This window comes from Leishmania infantum, chromosome 30, assembly GCF_000002875.2.
Source record: "Leishmania infantum JPCM5 genome chromosome 30".
In the NCBI taxonomy this organism is placed as follows: domain Eukaryota; phylum Euglenozoa; class Kinetoplastea; order Trypanosomatida; family Trypanosomatidae; genus Leishmania; species Leishmania infantum.
In genome coordinates, this window is record NC_009414.2 from 1,154,173 (window position 1) to 1,177,968 (window position 23,796).

Here is a 23,796-nt window from a genome sequence, read left to right on the forward strand (position 1 = left end):
AAAAAAAAACTGTGTCTCTCAACGCACGTGCTCACCCCCTTCTTTTGATTTTTTTTCGAGTTTCGCCGTCTTCCCTGACTTCGGAAGGGCAACCTTCCCTTCCGCCCCTTCCTCCACAGCATCCTACGAGGCACGAAATAACCAAGACGCTATACGAAGTGACATCTTTCAAGGTGCTATTCTACAGCAAGCGACTCAGCAGGCTTACCCTGATGAGTGTATCCGTCAAATCGCGGAGGCGATTCGTAGTGAGCTGGGGCAGATGCGATCATGACCGCAAGTCTCACCGGCACAGCGCCAGCCCAGTCCTGACTGCCGATACCAAAAGTCAGCCATTATGAGCGGAGGCAGGCTGCAGGCTCTTGGCTTCCTCACACAGAGTGTGGTGTACTGGGCCCTGATACCACGGTGAGCGCGCACCCAGAAATCAAATAATAATAATAAAGCAAAAAGAAGAAAGGACGCAAAAAAAAAGGGCGCGATTCAAGTGCGAAAAAAAAAAGGACGGAATGGTGTATCACTGACGTACTCGAATCCACACGCACACACACACACACAGTGAGAGACACACATGCACACAACATCAACCTTCAAGCAATCATCAGCAATGACTAAAGATAACAAAGAAGTCAATAGGAAGAGCGGGGGTGCTCAGCGTCGGAAAATCGACTATATCGAGAGAAGATCATTGAAGAACGTGTGCGAGTCTGCGCAGGTGACTGTGGCTGCGTCTGCGTGTGTCTTCACCGTTTGAGAAAGCGGCGTGATCACTGCTGCACGGCGAGGTGTGGGATGCGTTGGTGTTCTGTGCAGGCTTTGTCCCCAAAGCACAGCATAGATAGGCGCACACAGACGCACTTGTATGAGTACACGAAAATAGAAAGGAGGCAGACCCATCAAACCTCATGCAGCTGCGCATGCACGCCCACAAAAACAACAATGAGCACCAATCAACTGGAAAATAAGTCGCTTAGAAGAAATACTAGCAAACAGTGAAAAAAAAAAAGAGATACTGGAATGTGCACCACCGACATGCCAAGTCCCTTCCTTTTGCGTAAGTTAAATGTAGTCTTCTGAGACCTTCTTGTTTTCCTCCGATACCAGCAAAGTCGACTTTGTCCTTCGAACTCCGCGCAGCAAAACACCAACATGTGCACTTACTCTCACGCACAGACACACACCTAGACACAATGATGCAGCTCTTCCTTTTTGTTTCTTTTCTTTGAAGTGCTGCCAACATAAGCGGAAAGGCGGCGCAAGAGCTCGTTCTTTTTGTGTGTGCGTGTGTGTTGCGCGCATGAATGTGCAACGCACCCTTCTGCGCATTACACATGTGCGAATCTAGTGTGCTTTTTCACAAAAAAATGGTTGGGCTGTTTACGTGTGATTGCACGTTACGTTTTAGTTTAGGATCGCCTTTGCTGATTTTGGTTTCTCTTTTCATGCCACCTTCTCCGTTGTGTTGCACCTCTTTGCGTTTTGTGCGCGGTTTTTTTCTTCCTGTTTTCCTTTTCCCTTCTTTGTTGCTGTTCTTATCCGCGCTTTTCCGCTCGCGCAGAGCGGAGTCGCTTTCATTATTTTTTACCTCTTTTTCGTTCTTCGATAGGTCGTCGTCAACAAATTTGCACTTCGTTACGAGTTCGAGCCAGAACGAAGACGAAGAGACGTCAGTCTGTGTTGCGAGTTCGTTGGCGGAGTTTTCTCCCCTTCGCTTCGGTGCCGGGCTTCTTTCCTTCCTTCTGTTTCTCAACATGTGTGCTTTGGGCTGCACTTGTGATGATTGCCTTGGTGATGGCACGTGCGCGTGCGCGCGTGTCTCCTCCTTGTATATGTACATATATATATATAGCCATTGCCGCAGTGGTGTGCTTGCTCAGGGAGGCTAGACCCTCTTGGGCTCCTATGCACGCTTCCATCTATGCGTGCGTACGTGCGTGTGTGTGTGTGTCGTCTGCGCGCTGCACATGAAGCGAGACAATGAACAACAACAACCGCAAAAAGTCGTACCACGAAAACAAGGAAACGGGTGTCGAAATCTCAGCAAGCAACGAAAAAGGAGGAAGGGAGCGCACTTGCATGGAAGAGGGATGATACTTGTGCGTCCATGTCAAGCCAGAGATGACGCCATCCCCATCATGGCATGACCAACGAAGACACCGACACGCGCAAGCACACACAAAGGCGAAAGGACACAAACGAGAAAGAGAAGCACAAACAAAAGCTCGTGCACAGAAGACCCGCACTGGACTACTGGCATACACGTGCACCCTCCATGTCACCACGGCGTGCCAAGGTCACATAAATTCGCGTGGGTGGACTGCTGCGCCTTGCATCGTCGAACATGCGCACATGCACATGCAAAACCCCAAAAAAGAACGCACAGCTCACAACGCACAGATACGTCTCACTTTCACTGCCACTCACATATACGCGTCCGCGCCTCATCCGCATGCAACCGGCTTGACGCAGCGGATGAACTGTGTGCGTGTGTGTGTGTGTACCTGTCCGTGCATGTGGGTGGGTGCGTGCATGTCCGATTTGAGATTTTGCCGTTGCGCAAGCATGTCTGCAATCGTTCATGAAGCCTCAAGAGAGAAGGGAGGAGAACAGAGACCGGGGCGGAGTTGTAGTCTGCCGTCTACAAGAAGAGCCTTCCGCTCGCCTCCAGCTTCTTTAGCGTCTCGACCTGCGCGTTGCGGCGGCGGGTTATCTCCGAGTCGCAGTAGCCATACGCCCAGTGGCGGATCTCATCGTCCCAGAGCATCATCGATGACAGCTTCGCCACGACGCTTTCGTACGGGTCAGGGGAGAGTGAGAAGATCGCCTTCGAGCCGTAGTACTCCTTTCCGATAGCCGCCATAATGCGGCGCCACAGGGGGCGGTTGGAGACGCGGTTAGGGTCTCGGAAGTATGCCGCGCTGATCAGCTGGCGCAGCATGATGTGGTGATCCTGGCGGCTTACGGTCGCCTCCTTGGTTTCGCGAAGAATGAACTCGTTCAGTAGGTTCTGGCGAGCCGAAAGAATGCTCTGCCGGTCGTGGCTGCGGTTTGCCCGGCTGGGGCCGTACCGAAGACGGTAATGCCGCTCTTGGCGCATCCTCTCCGCCGCCTCGGCCGGTGTCTCCTCGCTCTCCTCGCTGTTCTCTTCATCGAACTCGTAGAGCACGTCGCCTCCCTTGAAGCTGAAGCTGTCAGAGTGTGCTGTGCACGGAGGGCCGAGAGAGCTCGCGATGGAGGCAAAGCTCTGCTCCAGCTGGTCGCACGGAGACGACTCGTTCGAGTCATCGGAGAGCACGACCACGTGGAGCATCCTGTCCTCCTCGCTCATCAGGAGTGATGCAGACACTTTTTCGCGGTTGTTGGAATGTGCTGGAGAGAGGTGCACGAGTGAGAGACCTGATCCTTTGCGACTTGCCGGAGCGTGCGCGGGATACACCTGTGAGTTCAGAGTTAACGGTAATCTCCTCTTTCTTTGTTCTTCCTCGTCGTCTATGTCTCGGGTGAGCTGTTGAGCTGAAGCGAGCGGCGAACAAGCACACACAGAAATGAACGTAGGCACGTGCTGTACGGGCTGTGAGTGTGATGAAGAGGCTGTGTGTATGTGTGTGTGATTGGGTGATTACAGCGATGGACAGAGAGAAAGAGAGTGAGGCGAGAGGTGTGGGACAGCGGTGAAAAACGGGGGGGGGGGCAGGCAGAAGGGTGAGGCAGCGTTGCTGGATGAGAGACAGTCGAACTGTACGTTGGCGTAGGGTCGTGAGAGAGTGGGAAGAGACAGAAAAGGCAGAGAGGTGCACGCCGTATACTGTGTTCACTCCAGAGTGCTACTGACACTGCAGCCCGTGTACGTGTGGATGCCAGTGTGTGCGTATGTATGTGTGCGTGTGTTTACAAAGAGAGAAATGGAATAAAGAGTCGGCAAGGAGGGGTGGCGGAGAGGCAGACGGCGGTTGGGAGAGGGTGGAACAAGAAAAGAGGGGAAGAGGCAGAGCCATAGGCACAGAGAACGTACCGCCACATGAGGACGAGTAAAAGCAGTGCGCCGCTTCCTTGGCATGATGAGGGCGACAGAGATAGAGAGGCTAATGACCTGCCGTCCACCTCAGCATTCGAGCAACGACACATGGCACCATAAAGTGGATCGGGGCAGGCCCAGGCAGGCAGGGTTCTTCCCACATGCGTGCCACAGAGCGCGCACGCTGCGTCTCTCGTTTCGGCTCTGCGCAACGAGAGACATGCGCGTGCAGATGCCAAGCCCGGTCTTACACACACGAGAGTCAGCACTGCACCCTTCCTCCTCTTCATTGCTCATTGCGTTTCTCACGTGTGTGCTTAGAAGTACTTTTTTCACCAACCAAAACAAATACAAAAGACGACTTCACAACACAAGAACAAAGAAGCCCAATGACGATCACTTCGGCGCACAGAGGTACGCACGCGCAGGCGCTTGAGTCAAGGAGAGGGATGGATGAAGGCCACAACCAAAGATCGCAGCCACACACACACGCACAGTATAGTGTGTGCACGACAAGTGGGAAGTGAGATAAAGGCGCACACCATTCTTCGTAGCTCGTCAGCGTGTCAGTGGTCCGAAGGGAAGGGGGAGGCTCAAGAAGAGATCAAGAGGCGTCCCAAAACGGGCCAAGGTAAGGAGGCACGACCTTTGCGTGCACGATGCATCCATTTGGAGAAAAAAAAGAGTGAGGCGGCGACGGCGGAAGAAGAGTTATATTTACCGAACCACCCAACGTTCGCACGCATGTCGAATGCCTACTTGACATTTAAGTCACAACAACGAAGCGGACGAGGAAGAAGCAAAAAAAAGGTCGTCATCAGAAGCCCAAATCGCATCCTTTCCCTCCCTTTCTCCGTCGTTGCGTTGATTGAAGCAGCCACTTTACGGGGGCAACGATGAGAGAGACACACACGAGCATCGAGGTGAGCCCCGGGAGTGGCGGCTAGCGATCTCCTCAAACCTGCCCCCTTCGTCCCTTCCGAGTTAGTCCCTCTTCCTCTCTTCTTTCCACTATCATGGGCACTCACGAGGCAGACTGGGAGATGGCCACTAGTCGCTGGTGGTAGTGCATGTGAGTGTGGGTCGGGTGGGCGAATCACCCTCGCCATACGCCAACGCTCAGCCACCTACTTGCTGGCCTTGCGCTGGCGGAGCAGCGCGTCCACCTCGCTCTGCTTCACTCGGTACAGTACGTAGGGAAACAGCGCCGGGATGGCGCCTAGGAAGATGTACGCCGTCGACTCCTTGATGTAGCGCGCGTGCAGGCGGTCGTAACGGTCGCGGGTGAGGACGGAGATGACGCCGCGAAAGCTCTCGTCATCGACACCCTCGCCGTAGTAGTACGCCTCGCCCTCGCGGATCAGGTTGCTGAGAGCCTTGCGGGCCGTCGCAGTATTGCCCTGCTCAACATTGTACGTCACCTCAGCAACGGAGACGGCGTAGTTGCCCAGTGCGGTAGGGGTCACCGTGTAGCGCAGCGTCTCCGAAGCGCCGTAGGGGAGGTAGGCGATAGACTTGCTCTGCAGCGAGCCGTCCTCCAGCAGGTCAGATATCTGCACGTCAAAGGCGGGACTCTGGCCGTAGTTCGTTACCGTGACCACCACCTCCACGGAGGATCCGAGAACGATGTCGTCGCTCGATGTCGTCTTGGACACAAACAGCAGCGGATGCGGATTTATCTCTGCCTCCTGCGCCACCTGCGCGAAACACGTCGTTGCCACCAAGGTGGCCAAGCACAGTAAGAGCAGCACCTTGAGAGTGGCCATTGTCGGCAGCGTAAACAAATAACTGAGCAAAGATCCTTCTCGCCTACAGAAGACGTAACAGGGAAGTAAAGATGCGCTGTGCAGCCGCCGACTACCGTGTGCGATAGCCAATCAGAGACTCAACACAGGGGGGAGAGAACGCCAAGTCGAAAGGAGATACACTGTCGTGGCGGAGGGAAGCGGGAGAGGCGGGGGAGAAACAAGAGTCGAAGCGAAATGTGGACGAGGAACAGTGAAAGGTGCCAAGGGCGCGGAAGGCAGCGCACCACCTGGAAGCGTAGACGCGTGGAAAGCAGAAAGCAAAGCAGCGGTGCGCAGGGCGGGATATTGTCGCGTCCCTGCCCTTGTGCTTATTTCCTCCATGTGGTCGCCAGTCAACCTTCGCGTCGAGAAGGCCGCACATTTGTCCAGCGACGGCACTCGCATTTGCTTTTTTAGATGCCTATGAAGGCGCGCCCACAACGGGCGCCATCGGCGCACCACACCTGCGCTTCGCAGCTGTATTACCTTCAGCGTGTACGTGATTGTGCATAGAATCGAGAGTTCATCTGGATGTGGCAGGCACCTTTGAATTAGGAGCAGATATTGAGGGAGGGCGAGGGCGAGAGCGCGCTGGGTCTCCCTCATCTCGTTCCTCCCTCTGGTTGTCGATTCGAGGCTGAAAAAAAAAGCATCGCAAGAGATGAAGGAAAAGGGTTCCGAGCAGGGGGGGGGAAGAGGAGGGGGGGGAGATGGCAGCGGCCCAAGGTGCAGCACAGCTCAGTGTAGTCGCGCTGCTCTGTATATTTAGCTCTCCTTTATCTCTCTGTCATTTTGAGCTGGTCCTCCACCGCCGCCATCCCTTCCCCTCCCCAGCAAGGCATTTCTCTCCTACCCCAGCCTTCGTCTCTCTCTCGCCGCTCCTGCGCACACCTCGTTACACATACCACAAAGCATTCATCTGTGAGAAGACATCAAGAAGAAAACGCGTCGCCCTCAAAGCCGTCTTCATCCCACATCACGCATCCTGTTGCAGTCTCCTCCATTCGATCCCTACACTCCGAACCTGCCAGAGGGAAGAAAGTGTAGCAAAAAAAAAGGGCTGTGAGAAAGGCCGGCAGCGGCATAGCAGTCTAACAAGCGTACACTCAAACGCATGGGGGAGGCGGGGATGCACCTTTACAGTAGAGAGGCAGGCGTCAAAACCGCCTCGCCAGCACTGACCCTTCCACTTTTGCACTCGTCACCACAGTCCATCAACGCCACGTCCCGTCCTCAAAACCGGAGGGACTCCAGGTCTTCGATGGTCATGCTGGAGAGCTCCACGTGATGTTCCATCAGCCGATGACATACGCGCTTCGGTCCATGCAGTTTGCACAAGTGGCCAAAGGCCTCACGGGCAGAAGGGGTGATTCTGCCAATGTCGACTAAATGACCCACGCACCGTTCTACGTACGGCCAGTCCTCCATCTCCACTGCGTACGCCAGCAACGGGGCGACAACGTCGGCGTCCCCCAAGACCCGGGCGTGTTCGAGATGTTCGGAGAGTGTCTGCAAGCTGCAGCCTTGCTTCAGGATGAAAGGAAGCGCTTGGCTGTAAGGCACGGCGTTCTTTGGACAGGCCGAGATCATCCTCAGCACCTCCTCCCAGGTGCACTTAGCCATGAGCGGCCACAAGCTGCTCAAATCCGAGCGGGTCACACGCGCGTGGCTGAGCATCTCCGCTGCCACGTCGGGGCGCTTCTCTGCGAGAGCGGCGTGGAGGAGGCTGCATCGGGTGACAGTGGAAAAGGGTAAGTCATCCACGAGGCGCGTGTGCCACTCCTTTCCCGCCCCCTTCAGCAGAACGGCACACGCCTCCGCCATGCCTATCTGCTGGGTGGCACCACTCACGCTGGCCCCTGACAGAGCTTCGCTGATCATCTTACCATCACCCTTATTGAGCGCCTCCCAAAACAGCGACCACTCCACCTCCTCAGACTTGCGGCGCTGTAAGCTAGCGGAAAGGCGTATCTTCTCATTAAAGCGCACCTTCACATCCTCGATGCCGACACCGGTGTAGTGCATGATGGCCTTCAAGAGGTCAAATGTATCTGCGGGTGGGGTGTGATAGGGGTGGCGCTGATAAAGCTGAAGCGCACGTAGCCAGTTACCCGACTCGAGAGCAGCATGGAAGGCCTGCGGCAGCGGGGCTGCCTTCCATATTCGCTCCTGGCCTCGCATAGCTGGGTACAGAAGCGCCGACAGAAGCTTGCAAAATAAGCCGCTGGTAAAGGAAGTGGAGAACAACGAGACAGCGTGGAAGCCAACACGCACACACACTCTTGCGTGCACGCTTACCTGCGAGGAAGTGTGCCTCCCACCCACCCACAGAGAGAAAAGAAGGAAGGAAGCGCAGGAAGGTGCACTCCTCTTTATGGGCAGGCAGCAAACTTGAGTGTTGCTGCTCTTATGGTTTGGGCGTTCTTGGGAAGGTCGGCGTATGTGGCACGCGTCATGGCGCGGCGCACGCGCCGACAGCGGAAGAAACCGGCAAAGCGAGACAGGGAAGGGGACAGATAGATGCGTGATCGCCAACGCATACGATAGAGCGACAAAAGAGCTTCTTCGTGTGCAGCATCCCACCTAGGAATGTCTGCTGGAGAGGAAGGGCGTCGAAAGAGAGTCAACATCATTGAGGAGGGGGAAGGGGGAGGCACCATCTCGCGAGCCGCCACCCGCCCTCATTTCTTCGCAGTGCAGCCACCGACATCACGCGCATCATACATGGCGGATTGCGCGACGAATTGAAAAACAGCGCAAGACCGAGCATGTGAGAGATGGTGTGGGTGCATGCGAAAGCAGCTGAAGTCAACGGCGGGGAGGGAGGACAACGCTTGCGCGCCAAGAGCTACCCACGAATGACGACACCAAACTCGAAGGTGGAAAAAAAAATTGCTGAGAACGTAAGTGCCGAGACAAACTGTTTTGTGGTTGTTGAGTGCTCTGCTGCTGGGAGAGGCAGACAGAAGGGGGCACCTTCAGTTATCCCTCCCTGCATTGCGTGACAACACGCACACGCAATACAAAACACAAAGGCCGCCTATACGGCAAGCGCGACAGCTAAAAAAAAAAACAGAAAACTCAAATCGCGCATTACCACCACCATACGCTACATGCAGGGGAAGGAAGGGCGCCTGCGCAGAAAACATAGACGCAAAGGCCAAAAGCAAAGACCACTGTTGCTTTTTTTTTCGTTTCAATGTGCCATTAAACCACAACGCAGCAGCTCGCAAAGGCACACGCATGCACAGTTGCAGCCCACGCACCCACTGCCGCGCTGCGGCGACGTCCTGGCCGTCTAGGAGCAACCGTCATGCCGTCGAATCGGGACATGCGTCTAGCGGGCCCCTCCTCTCCCGCCTCGTCCCCTCTTCGGGTACGTGCCGCGCGGTCGGCGCCTCATCCGGCCGCACGGTGGGATGGAGGAGATGCCGCATGCTGCGCGCGCATGCGCTGTGGGCATAATCGGCATGTACTACGGGGCTCCTCTCTCGCTCATCACTCGCGCTCTTCGCACCTCTGGATGCTTCGTCGGGAATGCGATGCACCATGCCGGCTCTGCCCAACTGCGCGTGCGCACAGCGCTCGCACATTCGCAGCGTGCGGCCTGCTTCAAGGCACCCTTGTTGGCGGGAGGGGAGGAAGGGCTCGCTGCCACCATCTGCCGTTGCCGGCGATGACACGGGGGGCGTGCCTGGATGGCCTGCCCACATGCACCGTGGCAGGTGCGACACTGCCGTGAGTCTGTGGCGGCGGGGGGCATTCCGCCTCCTCCTGCATCCGCACGCCTCACACAGGAGCCGGTGTGGCAGGCGCAAAGGGGCCCGCAGACGGACGTGCGCCAGCGCGCAGAGAGCTCACAGCCTGTCGCAGCGAAGGGGGCACAGGGTTGGGAAGGGGCAGCCGTACGCACCCGACGGGGGTCAGCTCCTCGCCGCACCGCACCCGCACGCCATCTTGGCGCTGCCAGCTACCCGCCGCTTGCAGGAATCCAAAGCAGGCACAGGTGCCCGTGCGGAGCTGGGCGAGGAGGGTCCGCCTGTCGCCTCGTGGGCTCCGCATCTTTTTTCTAGTGTGGGGCGGTCGCCGTCAAGTAGCGCGTGACGCATCGCGTGGCCCGCGGTTCCGGTGGATGTCGGCCTGGCGTCTGAGACCAGCGACCGACACCGTGATCCATGCAAGTGTCGCCTGACCCTCCGCCATTGCCGACTTCGCATGCTTGTCAGCTTCGTCGGTGTGTCTCCATTCGCAATCACCACACACAAACGGAAGTGAGAGGCGCCACGCGGCGGGCTAACAGCACCAGCATTGGGGCCCAGGCACACCTCATAGCTTGCAAACGTGGAAGCGAAAAAAAAAAGATAGTAACAACCTCTAAGCGCTTCAAAGAAGGAAGAGCGGTAAAAACTCGCGGGACCGCACCGCAACAACAGCAACAACGACGGCAGCAGCAGCGTTCTATGTACATGTAAAAGTGGGCTACCTGCCTGCGATACTCACTTCCACAGCCCATTTCGCCGCCGATGTGCGCGCGACCTCGTAGGAAGGCAAAAGAAAAAGTGGGAGTGCGAAGTAGAGCGGAGCGGAGGAGCGTAGCCGGATGTGAAAGCAGCAGTCGACCACAAGGGCAAGAAAAGAGGGCAAATATATATTGTCCGTTAGCGTGCGGGCAGTGCAGCGTCGGCAGTCTTTGACTGAGGCAAGAACTGAAGCTTCTCCTCGTCCCGCATGGCGAATACAGGGGCATACGAGCCTAGCTTGGGCAAGTGCTGCGCCAAGAGCTGCGCGCGGGCGCGTCGGATGTACTCCTGGATCTGCTCCTCCTGCTTGCGGTCCTGCTCCTCCACTTTGCGTTCTAGCTCCTTTTCCTGCTCCTTGAGACGTCGGCGCTCCTCCAGACGCTGCTGCGCTTCGGCGATGTGCTGCCGCTTGATCTCCGCTTGCTTCTGGCGGTTGAGCTGTTGCAGCTTTGCCTCCGCGGCCATTTGCTCCATTGCCTCCTGCCGAAAGCGCATCTCCTCGGCCAGCTGCTCCTCCTTGGCAAGGCGGCGCTGCTCGATGAGCTTTTGGTTTTCGTGATTCACCGCGGCTGCCATGCGATCGCGACTCGCCTTCTCTGCCGCGATCAGCATCTGCTCCTTCGTCAGCCGCTCCTCTTCGTAGTACTCCTGAAGCAGCACCTCCAGTTCACGCTTCTTGCGCTCCTCCTCGGCAATGCGACGGCCCTGCTCTTCCAGAATGCGAGCCTTGACAACGTCCCGCTCACGCGCCATCTTGTCATCCATCTCCTTTCTACGTGCCTGCTCATCGAGGTAGGCACGAATCGCCGCCTCTTCCTTGGCCTCACGATCCTGCTCCGCCTTCTTAATAGCAGCGCGAAGACGGCAGAACTCATCCTGCTCCTCCATAATCCGACGCTGCCGGTCGCGACGGGCGAGGGTTTCGAGAAAGTCCTGCTCCTGCACTCGAGCCATTACAGCGTCTACGGCGATGCGCTCCTGTTCGCGCTGCTTCGCTTCCTCCATAGCGGCACAGCGATGCTGGCGGATTATCTCCAGCTGAGCTGCCTGATGGCGTCGGAATCGCTCCATGTTTTCCTGGTGCCTCTTCTCCTCTTCTGCCTTGGCAAGTCGGTCCTGCTCGGCAAGGTACTTCATGTGCCTACGCTGCTCCTCTACCTCCAGCGCCTTAGCGGCGCTGCGGTCCGTCACCTGCTCTGCACGGCTCTTGCGCAGATAGGCGTCCTTTAGCTGACTCTCTAGCGCCCGTACCTCCGGGTAGTCACGCACTAGCTGCAGCATCTTCGCGTCTTTCAACTCAAGTCGCTGCTGTTCAGCTAGCTCGGCGGCTAGGGCCTCGTCAGCGGCAGCCGCCTTCACTTTGGCTGCTCGCATGGCAGCTAAGTTGTCCTCCTCCTGTCGAGCGAGCTCCGCCTGCACCGCTTTATAGCGGTTTACGCGGCGCAGTCGCTCTGCACGTGACTCGCTAGAGCTCATTCGGATTCTCTATACGCTTCTTCTGCTGAAAAGGCGCCGCAGTGCCGGCGGGTGCGTGCCGCGCGTCGAGATAGAGGTAGGGAGGATGGAAAGCCTATATGCGCACGAGAAAGACAAAGAATGCAGCCGCAGTATGAACTTTCCGTGACTCTTCTGTGCTGGTGGTCGTCGTGGGAGGGGGAAAAGACGGGCGCACGTCGAAAACAAAAGCACCTGTGAGTGGTTCCGTGGGTATTGCGCTTGCCCTCTGCGTGTCTCTCTGTCTGTGGCCGCGGAAGCCGGAAAAAGGGAAGAGGGAGAGGAGAGGAGAGATCGGGATGTGTGAGCGAACCACTTGCTCAAGCTCTGACGAATGAGAACGCAAAGGGCGTATAGCGACAGCAGAAGAAAATGGGAGGTGAAAGCAAGCCGACCGCAAACACGTCGACTGCTCTTTCGTTTCCGAATCGGGGCTTGGCGCATGGCACACAGTCCAGCCGAGTCAGTGTACAAGGCGATCAAAGCCGCATGGGAGCTGCTGTGACCGACAACCACGCGCTTTTGCCGTCGCAGCAGCGCAAAAAAGGCCAAAAGAGAGAAGAGAGTTGCCACAATGCGCACCAGTTGTTGTTGCTTTCGACTTGTTCATTCTGTCATAGATCATGAGCTCCTCTCCAGACACCCCCGGGCACGTCACAGGCCCCGTCGCCCGGTGCAACGCAGCGGCCGGCACGTGCATTACGGCAGCGCACCGGCTCGGCCACCTGCGCACGGGCCCTGCCTCGTACTCTACCCACCTCTGCCTCGCAGGTTACCTCACAGCCGCTCCCATCATGCCGGCCGCCCCGCCGGTGCATCTCCCTCGGGGTGGCGCTCCAAGCTCTCCCCCAGTAAGCAGCGAGGGCCGGGCGAGACACGCTTGGGTCACGCTGACACCCTGCCCATCATGTGGGTGGTGCAAACGCGCTCGCTGCCGCAGGTCGCTCCGACGCAACGCCATCTACGACCTGAGCACCGGCATCAGCAGCCATGCATCGCTCTGACTTTCCCACGCCGTAGGTGCCCCTGTCACCACCCGAGGCGGCTCGGCACTGGCAGGGGGATAGGGGGATAAGGGGGGCGGCCCGGGGCCATGAGGATGCCACGCGTTGCGACGTGCCTCCCGTCATCAAGGAATGCGCAACGGAGAGGAAACACCAAGCACCAGCATTTACAAACACGCAAGTACAGCGGGTGCGAAGAGTCTGAAAAGGGCCAAAGATAGCGAGAGAGTCTGTGGTCAGTTAGGAGAAGCACCATCACACAATAAGAAAGGAAAAGCGCACACAAAAGCGCCAAAGAACCGGCGCGGCCACAGAGGCTCTCAAAATCTGACGAGTAGGTGAAGGAGTCGCACACGAAACGCAGAAATGCACATCTGTCATCCACATATGAGCATTGCCGAAAGAATCTGCGAACCGACCCCCGCATCCGCGGCGCACTAAAGCGGTGGACAGCGGTGAACGTGAGAGGTGACACCGCCCATAGAAGCTGGCAAGCGCCCCTCCCTCTGACACAGCGGCATGCGTTCGCTCTCGAGACCCCACATGCATGCATCTAATGACAGGAAGTAGCACTGGCTTCTTTTCTTTTTGTTTCTTTCTGCGTGGTTGGGTGCTTTAGGGTGGGAGTGAGGTGGGTGGGTGGGGGGGGGGCTCACCACTTCTATTTTCGTTCTCGTCAGAACTGGAGGAGTGGGAGGGGAGGCCCAAAAGAGAGAGCGCAGTGGAGATGAAGGCAAAGCACATAAACACGCAGTACAGAGAAATGTGGAGACACCCAAAAAATGCGATCAGAAAGAGCAAACATGGCAAACAGAAGCTCGGAGAAGAGAAGACGTGATGACGGCGAGAGAGTGGCACACTCGAGCAGATGCGGGAAAGGGAGTGGGGAGGTGTTTGAGGCCTCGTTGTGGTGTGGAGTGGACGTGGACAAGAAAGAGGGGCAAGGCGCCGACCAACAGCACCCACGCACGCACGCCAAAACAAATGCAATTAATTCCATTCCAAGGAATGGCGGACTTCACCCTTTGCAGCTCGGCAGAAAGCAAGGAGGGAGGACGGTGCTATGCGCAACAGGAACGCAAGCGTGGCACGCGCGCAACAACCACAAACGCGAGCATGCGTCCGGAGACGAGCAAAAAGAAGTACCGAAGATACACAGAGGTGCAAACAAAAGAGGAACTCGCCTTTCACGACAGCGACAACAACGAAAAGTGAAGAGATGGGATGAAGCAAAAAGAAAGGCCAACGATAAAGTGCTGTTAGTTACCGATCACACCCGATAACACCCAAACCGCCTAAGTACATAGCGCCACCCTCTTCCGCAAGTTCAAGCCGGGTCGCACAAGAGAACCGATCGCCATGTTGGGACTTAAAGAGGCAAGTGTAGAGCAGCAAAAAGGGGCAGAGAGTGAGGGACATAGGAGAGGATCACGCCTATCGAAGTCGTGCGTACATCCCTCATTCGGTGCCCTTCGCCCCCCTCCCCTTTCCTCGCTAGTAACCCGGAGTGTGGTGCTCGAGGATGATTTCGCTCTCAGAAGGCGGCGGCTGCACCCCAAGGCGTTGGTAATTGCTATCGAACTCGTCCAACATGAGCGGGCGAGGTGGCCGCTTCTCCTCTGCTGCCTTCATGAACTCCTCCCCGACTTGATGGCCGTAGACGGAGACGGCGGGACTATTCTGTGAGTAGAGGACAATCATCGGCAAGTTGCGGCACGTCTGGTAGTGGCAGTGCAGCGCCGCCACAGCAGCGTCGGCGTCATCGACGGTGCCATATGTCACCTCTGCGTAGCGGTGTGGGCCCTCGCCGAACAGCTCCACGTGGTGCACAGTTCCGTACGCCGAGAATAACCGCTCTAGGTATTGCGCATTTGCGATCGACGATATGTTCGACACGAACAAAATAGCCTTGCTGTTCATTCTCTCAAAGGAATCCGTGATGAAAGGTGGTTGCTCTTCTACTGCCTCCTTGTCCGTTATTAACGCACGTGTCTTCGTGTGTGTGTGTGTGTGTTACGGTAATGTGCAAGAGAGAGCGAGATAGGTGCACAGTCACTGTTCTGTCTGCTGGTGATCACCCTGTGTGAGTATGAATATCAAGGTGGACCTCGAGCGGGCGCAAGACAGCACCGCGAGAGCCTTGCGCGGACGTTATGTGCGTGCGCCAAAGATGCAGGTGGAACTGTTGTTTCAGTGTGGATCCGAATGTTGAAACATGCGAAGGTAAAGGAGGGGAAGCGACGGGGAGGTGGGAGGGGTGGTGGACGACAGCACAAACCCGCGGCGAGAGACGAACAGAGTGAAGAGATAGGATGGAGCAGGGAAAGAGAAAGACATTGCGTCGCGCGCCGTAACACGCGCACAAACGGCAGGGCAACAGCACAAAAGCAGTAGTATGCGTCACAGTGCCATCTCTGACGAGAGAGAAGGCACCGTCCTTTTCGATAGCAAAATCTCCAGTCAAATACGCTGTCGTCCAGTGAAGATCCGTGCTCTCACAGACACAAACGCTTGTATGTGGCCGATGATCACGCTGTACTTCGACGTGTAGGCTTGTCGAGTATGGTCAGGGCTGCTTGAGCAGCGCCCCGTTATGCACCTGGTCTTCTTCGCGGGGAAGAAACAGTGAGAGATAAATAGGGCTTACGAGAGAGTGAGCCCACGTTGCAAGTATGCCCAGTGGGACGGAATGCGCTCGGTGTGCATCAGAGAGAGATTGCCTTGTGCACAGGTCTGCTCTCGAATGGAAGCACTAGGCGCACACCTGCCACCCAGCCAGCCTCGCCGGTCCCTTGTGGCTTTCGCCTTTGGCAATACGACAAGCAAAATCTGCGCACCTACAGAGAGTCGGAGAAAACTCAGAAAATCTGTCGTTTCTTCAACAGCACGGCAGGAAAAACGGAGGGAAGCAGTATCCTGACGTGGTGGATGTGTTGTGGTGGATGCGAGTCAGGTGATACGCACTTGCCGACATGTCAAAGCTGTTACTCGTGCTGTTGTTTACACTGTTCCATACGCTGCCTACGATCAGCTCTTTCATTGCTCCGCTTCTTCGCCCTCTTGAGTTGCTCTGTGTGGCTCTTGATGAGCCTTAACAATAAGAGCAACGGAAGTCGCTATCATGGAGCACTCGCCGCACAAAAACAACGAAGCCGCACACGAGCACCCCAGCATGCCTTCACACAGAATCGCTTAGACAAGCTAAAGAAGTAAACCGAGAGAGGGAGAGCGGACGGAAGACGGTCCACCAAAGCGCAAACGAAAGAACAGGAGCAACGGAGATTCCCATCCCATCGCACGCGCGACGTGAACACAACTGTGCAGCAGATACGCTCTTATTCTAGGAAGGCGACCATTCTGCCACAGAGCACGAGCTCAGCTCCTCTCCAGACACCCCCGGGCACGTCACAGGCCCCGTCGCCCGGTGCAACGCAGCGGCCGGCACGTGCATTAAGGCAGCGCACCGGCTCGGCCACCTGCGCACGGGCCCTGCCTCGTACTCTACCCACCTCTGCCTCGCAGGTTACCTCACAGCCGCTCCCATCATGCCGGCCGCCCCGCCGGTGCATCTCCCTCGGGGTGGCGCTCCAAGCTCTCCCCCAGTAAGCAGCGAGGGCCGGGCGAGACACGCTTGGGTCACGCTGACACCCTGCCCATCATGTGGGTGGTGCAAACGCGCTCGCTGCCGCAGGTCGCTCCGACGCAACGCCATCTACGACCTGAGCACCGGCATCAGCAGCCATGCATCGCTCTGACTTTCCCACGCCGTAGGTGCCCCTGTCACCACCCGAGGCGGCTCGGCACTGGCAGGGGGATAGGGGGATAAGGGGGGCGGCCCGGGGCCATGAGGATGCCACGCGTTGCGACGTGCCTCCCGTCATCAAGGAGCGAACAGCTGGGCGAAAAAAAAAAAACAAAATAAAGAACACACGTTGCGCGTTCTGAGAAATATTGGCGCACAACCACGCAAGAGCGCAACCGCAGGGTCATGCCAAGTGAATCTTGCGGCAGCCCTGTCCTTTGAATAAAGCATACGGAAGCACCAGTAGGAGCACGCCGGCTCAGCCAAAGCAACATCGCAATTTCCGTGCTTAAGTTTACTGAGTCGGAGGCTTGCGGTTCAGCTTCATGTGGGCGCTCAGCAAGTGGCCAGCTGCAAGGCCGGACAAGAGGGACAGCTCCCCGCAAATGACTGCGCCAGCGACGACGCGCGCGATCTGGCGGGAGTTGGCACCTGGGTCCTCCTTGTTAGAGCCCGCGCACCCCATCAGCTCCAGCATGGCCCGCTGCGACGACAGACCTGTGCCACCGCCTACGGCGCCGACCTCGATGCTCGGCATCGTGAGGCTGATCACGAGATCCTCACCAGCCTTGTCAACCGTCGTCATGCAGGTTGCGGACTCCACTATCTGTGCGGGGTCCTGGCCAGTGGCGATGTAGAGCGCGGCCACGATGTTGGCAGCGTGTGCGTTGAAGCCGCCGATGGAACCGGCAAGCGCAGAACCGCGCAGGTTCTTAGTCACATTCAGCGACACAACACTGTCCACCGTGCATTTGAGAACACCCTCGACCACATCACGCTTGATGACGGCCTCCGCCACGACCGACTTCCCGCGTCCCTCCACCCAGTTCAGTGCGGACGGCTTCTTGTCAGTGCAGAAGTTGCCCGACAAGGTCAGCACTCGCACAGAGGGAATGTGCTGCTGCAGCACCTGCAGCGCCTTGTCACAGCCCTTCGTGATCATGTTCATGCCCATGGCATCTCCAGTAAAGGCAGAGAAGCGCATATGCACCTGGCGACCCGCCATGGCGCACTTGATGCTCAGCAACTTCCCGAAGCGGGTCGTCGACTCGAAGGCCTCCTTCAGAACGTCGAACCGCTCCTCACAGAACTTGATCACGGTGATGGCCTCGTCGAAAGAGTTCACCTCCACTACAGGGGCGCGCGTCATGCCTTCCTTCAGCACCGCTGTCCGGCATCCGCCGCTCAGGTTGATGGCGCGAGCACCGCGGTGCGCACTCGCGACCAGCGCGCCCTCCGTCGTCGCCATCGGCAGTGCCACTTCCTTTCCATCCAACAGCAGCGGGCCAGCCAACCCTACCGGTACCGGAACGTAGCCGAGGATGTTCTCGCAGCTCTGGCCGACAACACTGCTCCAGTCGTAGTTCTTGTAGGGAACCCTCTCCAGCGGATGTGTGGCAGCGGTTGATGGACACATCTTTTTCTTCACAATCTCACGACGAATGGCGATGGCGCGGTCATAGTCGGGTGCAAGAGCCTGCTCAAGGCCGTAAAATGCAATCTTCTTATTCTCCACCTGCTTCATGATCTCTGCATCGGGCATGGATGCCCAGCTCCCACCCTTGGCGGCGGAGCAGGCAAGCAGCAGAGAGCGACGCATGGCTGTGAGAGAGGAGAGGGGAGACGGGTAATGCGCTGTTCCACCGCAGCGCCTGAATGGAAAGAGGAATGTGAAAAATGAGGGGAGGGGCGATGCCGACAATGAACGATGTACCTCAGCTGCACGTGGCTTCGGCGCGGCGACTGAGGGGTGCTGTGCACAATACAGCACACTCAAGAGGGAGGTGGCAGGAAACGAACGAAACCAATAGAAAGAAGGTAAATAAAAAGTCAGTGAGAAGACGCCGAGCCCCGAAGAGCGAGATAGAAAGCTAGCGCTGGAAACGATACTATGAAATTCACTCCCATATACGTTTTGGCGTGTGCTCTTGTCAATAGGGAGGCTGAAAGGAGGGAGGAAGCACCAAATTCGAGCAGATGCAGTTCACACGTCGCTTCGCCAAAGCTAATGTCAAAAAACGCGGAAGGAGAGAGAGAGAGAAACGCGCTCGCTGCCGCGCTGGGAAGGAAGGGACAAGCTAGTAAGGATCCAATAAGAAAGAAGCGCGAAAGGGAAAGAAAATGCGCGAAAGAGAGAGATATCGAGCTGTACCCGTGAAAGATGGGGAGAAGAAATGCGTGCAAGCTCGAATCAGGTGGTACCGGTCGTAATTAGCTGACTGGGGTACGTTTGATGGAGTGTCTGTTTCCGCACAACGGTATCGATGCATTCAGGAAGGGGATCTATGCGGATGGAGCGGAAAGCCAGCACCGCGGCAAACGAGACAGGGGAGAGGGGGAGAAAAGCGAGGAAAAAAAAAAGAGGAAAGTCCGAAAGAGAAACGGCGACAGGAGGAGGGGCAGGAGGTAGAGAGAAAAAGGAACAAAGACGCAGTAGAAGGAAAGAAGGGAGAAAGATACAAAACACGAGAGAGGCAAAGAGGAAAGAGACGGTTGTAATTTTTTGTTTCCTGTTGCGCGGGGCGGGAGAGTAAAGAGAAAATGTGATGATACGAGCGATTTCATTCTGTGCACGTATGTGTGTGTGCGTTTGGCCATGCATGAAGCGGTTTCATCGCACAACCGTGAGCAGATGCGTGCCGCGCGGCAGGCATTGGTACGATTTTTTTTTCGGCGACATAAGGAGAGGAGTCAGGGAGGAGTGCAAATAGAAGAACCAACACAATAGTGAAGCACGTAATCACTTAGGATCGAGAAGCCTGATGGCACGAAATTCACCAAAGGATCTCTGACGTGCAATGCGGAGGGGGGGGCATAGCCTTGCGCACGCCAGTCATATGCAGAAAAGGAACGCGAAGGCGACACGCGAAACGCATCGATGGCGACACGTGCCCTTACACGTCTGTAGTTTGACTGCCATGAGCAGCAATGACGTATCCATACGAAGGACAGCGGTGTGCGAGTTGCCGCACGGTTGAGACGGAGCGCATAGCCTGCCTCCTGCATCCTGTCCTCACACGCCCGAAGTTTAACTCAGGCCATCCGGATTTGCCTCTACACACCGAAGGCCTTCTTCCCGTCTTTTTTTGTTTCTATGTTTTCTTCGAAGAGAAACTCAAAGTAAAAAAATCAGGTTGGCAAGAGCGTCATGTGTGAATCATCCTTGCCTCCGCGCGCAGTTTTTCCTTTACTTCTTGCCAGCCGGGCGGAACGGCACCTTCCTCGTGTAGCGTATCTTGCGGTTTCCGACCGGGCGAGCGCGCACGGTGCGGCTGTGGATAGCGCACGCTATGCAGAAGCGCTGCTTCATGTACAGCTTCGGCATCGGGAAGTTTGCACCGTACACCGGGGACGCCTCCGCCACATCGCGGGCGGAAGCGGCATCCAGCATGCGGCGCACCACAAAGCGGCCGACGGCCTTGTCCTTCGGGGTCAGACGACCGCAGTTGAAGCAGTGGATCGGCTTGACGCGACCGCGGCTGTGCGCGGGCTTCGAACGTCCGTGGTTGCGGCGCTTGGTCGTCATGTTGTTGTCACACACAATTCGCTGTGTAGGTGTGTGTTCGGTCAGGAAAGGGGTGGGACGGAGTCGTGATGTGTTGAAAGCGTGTTGGTTTGCATGAAATGGGGAGGGGTGAAAAAGTTTGGGTGCATGTGCGGGTGAGTTGAGGCACACAAAAGAGAGAGATAAGAAGACGTCATGAGAAACGTGCAAACGGCGATGCAGCAGGGAAGGCACCGCAGTATGGATTGAAGGTGCCAGCCCCTCAGGCAGACGAATCGTGTATGCTTACGCCTTGCCAGCAGGTGGCGCAAAACAAAAACGCACACTCAAAAACGACTGCCTGATGTTCCAGATCTGGAGACAAGCGGCAACGCCATGTCACAGAAAGTTCTTCTGAGAGATACTCAGGTTGCGCACACACAGGGAGAGATTGAGCTCACAATAATCAGCGACTCCGAGAAAAGGTGAGTAATCACCTGGAAAACAGTGAAAAAAGAGACACCGGAAGTACACCAAAGAAGAGCAACTTACAGATGAGCAAAGAGAAAAAGGGAAAGGAAAGCTGACCACTAGCTACAAGTGGGTGCAGTGCGTTCTAAAAGCGACGCGCTTTTTGTTTCCCCGTTTACTCCTGTTTAAACGGGGTTGTTTGAGGTTGTGAGAGATGTTCACGCAAGCGAACAAGTCCTAGAAAGAAGGTTGCCGCTGATGCGCAGTGGCCTCCGTTCCCCCGGCTGCACCGCTGTCACCTAAGTATCGGATCTTCGTCGAAGGAAACTTGACGCGCTGTCGTGGTGACGCCTTTTGAATAGCCGCCGTGTCCTGCGGCTCGCTTTGCTGAGACTCTGCCACCTCAGCGGGTTGGGCAGGGGCTACTGGAGCCGGCGGCAACGCAAGCGAAGGCGCAGGAATGACGGACTCTACCTCCCCAGGAGCCGCCGGCGTTGCTGACGGAATCGGCGCTGGCGTTTCTGCCGTGATGGATGTAGTTGTCTCCGTCAAAACTGGAAGGCGGTGATGCACTGCTGGGTTCAGTAACACCTTGGTTCCCATGGTCTCTGCGGAAAGTACGGGACCTTTGCTCATCGGGGCATAGGGGAACGGTGGACGGAGCGGTGGCATGTAGGTGGGTTGATTGTACACGCTTGCTCGCACCCATGCCGCCACAGCAGCCCGTTCGTCTCGCGCCAGCTGCGCTTCCCTCGCGCTCTCCATCTGCTGGAAGCGGAAGGGATCAAACTCTGCCCCGGACTCGGCAGCCCGCATCATTGCTGCCAAGCAGGGCTGACTGATTGAGGCGGCTCCACACAAGCGGATGAGGCGAACGAGCCGCTGGTACACCTCACCGACCTTGACAGCGTGCTCCTCTTGCGCCGCTTCAAGCTGGGTCGAGAGGGTGTTGTTGTCATGAAGGACTCGCGCCAATGAAGTTTGGAGGGACTCTATCTCAGAGGTGAGACGGCGCTCATCCGCCTCGTTTGCGGCGCAGTTAGCCTGCACACGCACCTGCAACGCCGCTGCCTCAGCCTTGCATCGCTGCGCGTTCACCGCCATGTCGTGCGCAATCACATCCCCTTCGTTGGCAGCGTCCGCAAGCCCCTCCTCCACGCCCTGTGCCATGCCTTGCTCGTAGGCTTCCGTCGAAACCCTCTCCTTTGCTTCTTCATACTGCCGATCACGTGCGGCCAACTCTTCAATGAGGTCCTGCTTGAGCTGCCTTAGTTCAATCGCCGCCTGCTCTCGCTCCTGCTGTATAAGCTGGGCGTAGTGCGTTCTGTCGCTCTCCGTCTTTGCTCTAATCTGCTGCGTCAGTGACTCCTTGAGCTGCATATCGTCCTCAAGATTGCGCAGCTCCTCTTGTAAGGGTGCCAATTTTGACTCTAAGAGCTTGCGCCTGGCTACCTCTTCACTGTATTTCTCCTGGAGCCTCAGCAGCCTCTCCTCGTGCTTCTCATGATCTGTGATGGAGAGCGTCAGACGCAGCTTTTCTTCCTTCACTTTTAAGGCTGTCAAGCGAAAAGTATCTTCGAGACAGCAGAGGAGTCGACCCAAATCCTCTATCTCACCATTGAGCCGAACAATTCGCGCCTGCGTGTCAGCAAGCTGCCGATCCAGCTCGATGCGCTCGCCGGCGCTATCATCAAGAGCCGCCTTCGCCTCCTCCCCCAATGTTTTCGTCGTCTGCAGAAACTTGGCGAGCCGCGCCTCCAACACTTGATTTCGTGCCTCTGTTTCACCAATGAGGGCTCTCTTGTCCTCCAATACCTTTTTCTTAGTGTCACCCTCGGCAAGAAGGTGCTCGATCGAGTACTCGATTTGTGCCCTCGTCAAGCTCTGCGTTCCAGACTGGCGCTCGTGACGTTTCAGGTCAGCGCAAAGGCTGTCCAGCTCGCGGCGAGTGTCACGCAGCTGCTGTGTGAGAGTAAACACCTGATCGCGCAGCCTGTCCACCAGCAAAAACTGCTCCTTGCTGAAGCCGCTTGCCATCATCGCCGAGTGTCCATCTGCGAAGCCAGAGTTTATGGCGAGAGGCTGCGCCGGCGAGCCCGTAGCCGTTCCACCATCACCCCCGGTCAAAAGCAGCTGACCTCTCTCCTTGGCGCTTCTGTGGGACTGGGATGTTGAGGTTTGCTGATCCTTGCGGCGAATAACCTCAACATAAAAGCACATGTTGACATTTGGCCCGCGTCCACGTTTTGCTCTGAGAGGGATCACCATGAGGCGTTGCCCTCCTTCTCTCATACCAACTGTCATGCCCTCGAAGCCCCGCATCGACGCCATCACACATTGATGGCTGGCTGGCGCCGTGAATTTCACAGCATCCTCGCTCTCCTTCTCCAGCAAGCTGCCAAGACGCGGTAGTCCGTCGCTGGAGTCGCTAGACTGCACCACCCATACACGGTAGAGGGCCTTGACGAGGTCGCCGACAAAGATCTGCTTGTTCTCCTTGCCCTTCACAACATCACAGGAGAGGATGCTGTCCGTCGGTTCGCCGGCCGCGCCAAACATGGCGACTGCAACCTGCGCACAGAATTCAATGGCGGCATCCTCTGCAGCAAACTGCAAAGACCAGTAGTGACTTTTCTCATCACGAAATGTGACGTACGCGCCGTCACGAGCGATGTGAGCTCCAGCATCATTGCTCGGCGATATAGTTGCGGTGCAGATGTATTTGTTGTCACGATAGCAGCCAAGCTTAAAAGTTGTGTCGTTCGCCTTGCTCCCAATGAGCGCACAGCTCACCGGTCCATACTCGTCATACGTTCCGGCAGTCTCAGAAAACGAGTACAACACCACATTTACAATGCACGTGCAGTCAGCCGCTGGCATGAGCTCCATATAAAGCCTCTAGAAAAATACAAACAGAAAACAAGTACTGCAAAGAGAAACGGATGGAGGAACTGTAAGTGAGGAAGCGCAGATAAGGTCAACTAGGAGGCACTTACGAGCGCATGTCGCGGCTACTCGCTCATCTGAAAGCACCACAATTGCCTGTCATGTGTAGCCACGAAGAGGAGTCGATAACAGCCGGGAAAACAAAAACAGACATGGCATCAAGGTGATAAAGCACGCTTACTCCACAGCTGTCTCAGACACTGAAATGATTCAGCCTTCCAAGTCATGATTCTGATAAACTGCTTGTCGTCTGTATGTTTTTTTTTTTATGTG

The 23,796-nt window shown here is 56.6% G+C and overlaps 8 protein-coding genes across 8 annotated transcripts; all 8 read right to left on the reverse strand.

Moving 5' to 3' along the window:
- Positions 1-2,638: 2,638 nt before the first annotated feature.
- LINJ_30_3180 (conserved hypothetical protein) lies at positions 2,639-3,328 on the reverse strand (the record flags this gene model as incomplete). The annotated part of the gene is made up of 1 exon (XM_001467195.1): positions 2,639-3,328. One exon carries the CDS (start codon positions 3,326-3,328, stop codon positions 2,639-2,641), a length of 690 nt encoding a protein of 229 aa, XP_001467232.1.
- Positions 3,329-5,142: 1,814 nt separating this feature from the next.
- Positions 5,143-5,781, reverse strand: LINJ_30_3190 (conserved hypothetical protein; the record flags this gene model as incomplete). Its single annotated transcript, XM_001467194.1, has 1 exon — positions 5,143-5,781. The coding sequence occupies one exon, from the start codon at positions 5,779-5,781 to the stop codon at positions 5,143-5,145; it is 639 nt and encodes a 212-aa protein (XP_001467231.1).
- Positions 5,782-7,035: 1,254 nt separating this feature from the next.
- On the reverse strand, positions 7,036-7,983 carry LINJ_30_3200 (conserved hypothetical protein; the record flags this gene model as incomplete). Its single annotated transcript, XM_001467193.1, has 1 exon — positions 7,036-7,983. One exon carries the CDS (start codon positions 7,981-7,983, stop codon positions 7,036-7,038), a length of 948 nt encoding a protein of 315 aa, XP_001467230.1.
- Positions 7,984-10,460: 2,477 nt separating this feature from the next.
- Positions 10,461-11,696, reverse strand: LINJ_30_3210 (conserved hypothetical protein; the record flags this gene model as incomplete). Its single annotated transcript, XM_001467128.1, has 1 exon — positions 10,461-11,696. One exon carries the CDS (start codon positions 11,694-11,696, stop codon positions 10,461-10,463), a length of 1,236 nt encoding a protein of 411 aa, XP_001467165.1.
- A 2,618-nt stretch (positions 11,697-14,314) lies between these two features.
- LINJ_30_3220 (conserved hypothetical protein) lies at positions 14,315-14,740 on the reverse strand (the record flags this gene model as incomplete). The annotated part of the gene is made up of 1 exon (XM_001467127.1): positions 14,315-14,740. One exon carries the CDS (start codon positions 14,738-14,740, stop codon positions 14,315-14,317), a length of 426 nt encoding a protein of 141 aa, XP_001467164.1.
- Positions 14,741-16,917: 2,177 nt separating this feature from the next.
- Positions 16,918-18,222, reverse strand: HMGR (putative 3-hydroxy-3-methylglutaryl-CoA reductase; the record flags this gene model as incomplete). Its single annotated transcript, XM_001467134.1, has 1 exon — positions 16,918-18,222. One exon carries the CDS (start codon positions 18,220-18,222, stop codon positions 16,918-16,920), a length of 1,305 nt encoding a protein of 434 aa, XP_001467171.1.
- Positions 18,223-19,809: 1,587 nt separating this feature from the next.
- On the reverse strand, positions 19,810-20,148 carry LINJ_30_3240 (putative ribosomal protein S26; the record flags this gene model as incomplete). Its single annotated transcript, XM_001467135.1, has 1 exon — positions 19,810-20,148. One exon carries the CDS (start codon positions 20,146-20,148, stop codon positions 19,810-19,812), a length of 339 nt encoding a protein of 112 aa, XP_001467172.1.
- A 666-nt stretch (positions 20,149-20,814) lies between these two features.
- On the reverse strand, positions 20,815-23,466 carry LINJ_30_3250 (conserved hypothetical protein; the record flags this gene model as incomplete). The annotated part of the gene is made up of 1 exon (XM_001467136.1): positions 20,815-23,466. The coding sequence occupies one exon, from the start codon at positions 23,464-23,466 to the stop codon at positions 20,815-20,817; it is 2,652 nt and encodes an 883-aa protein (XP_001467173.1).
- Between the last annotated feature and the right edge of the window lie 330 nt (positions 23,467-23,796).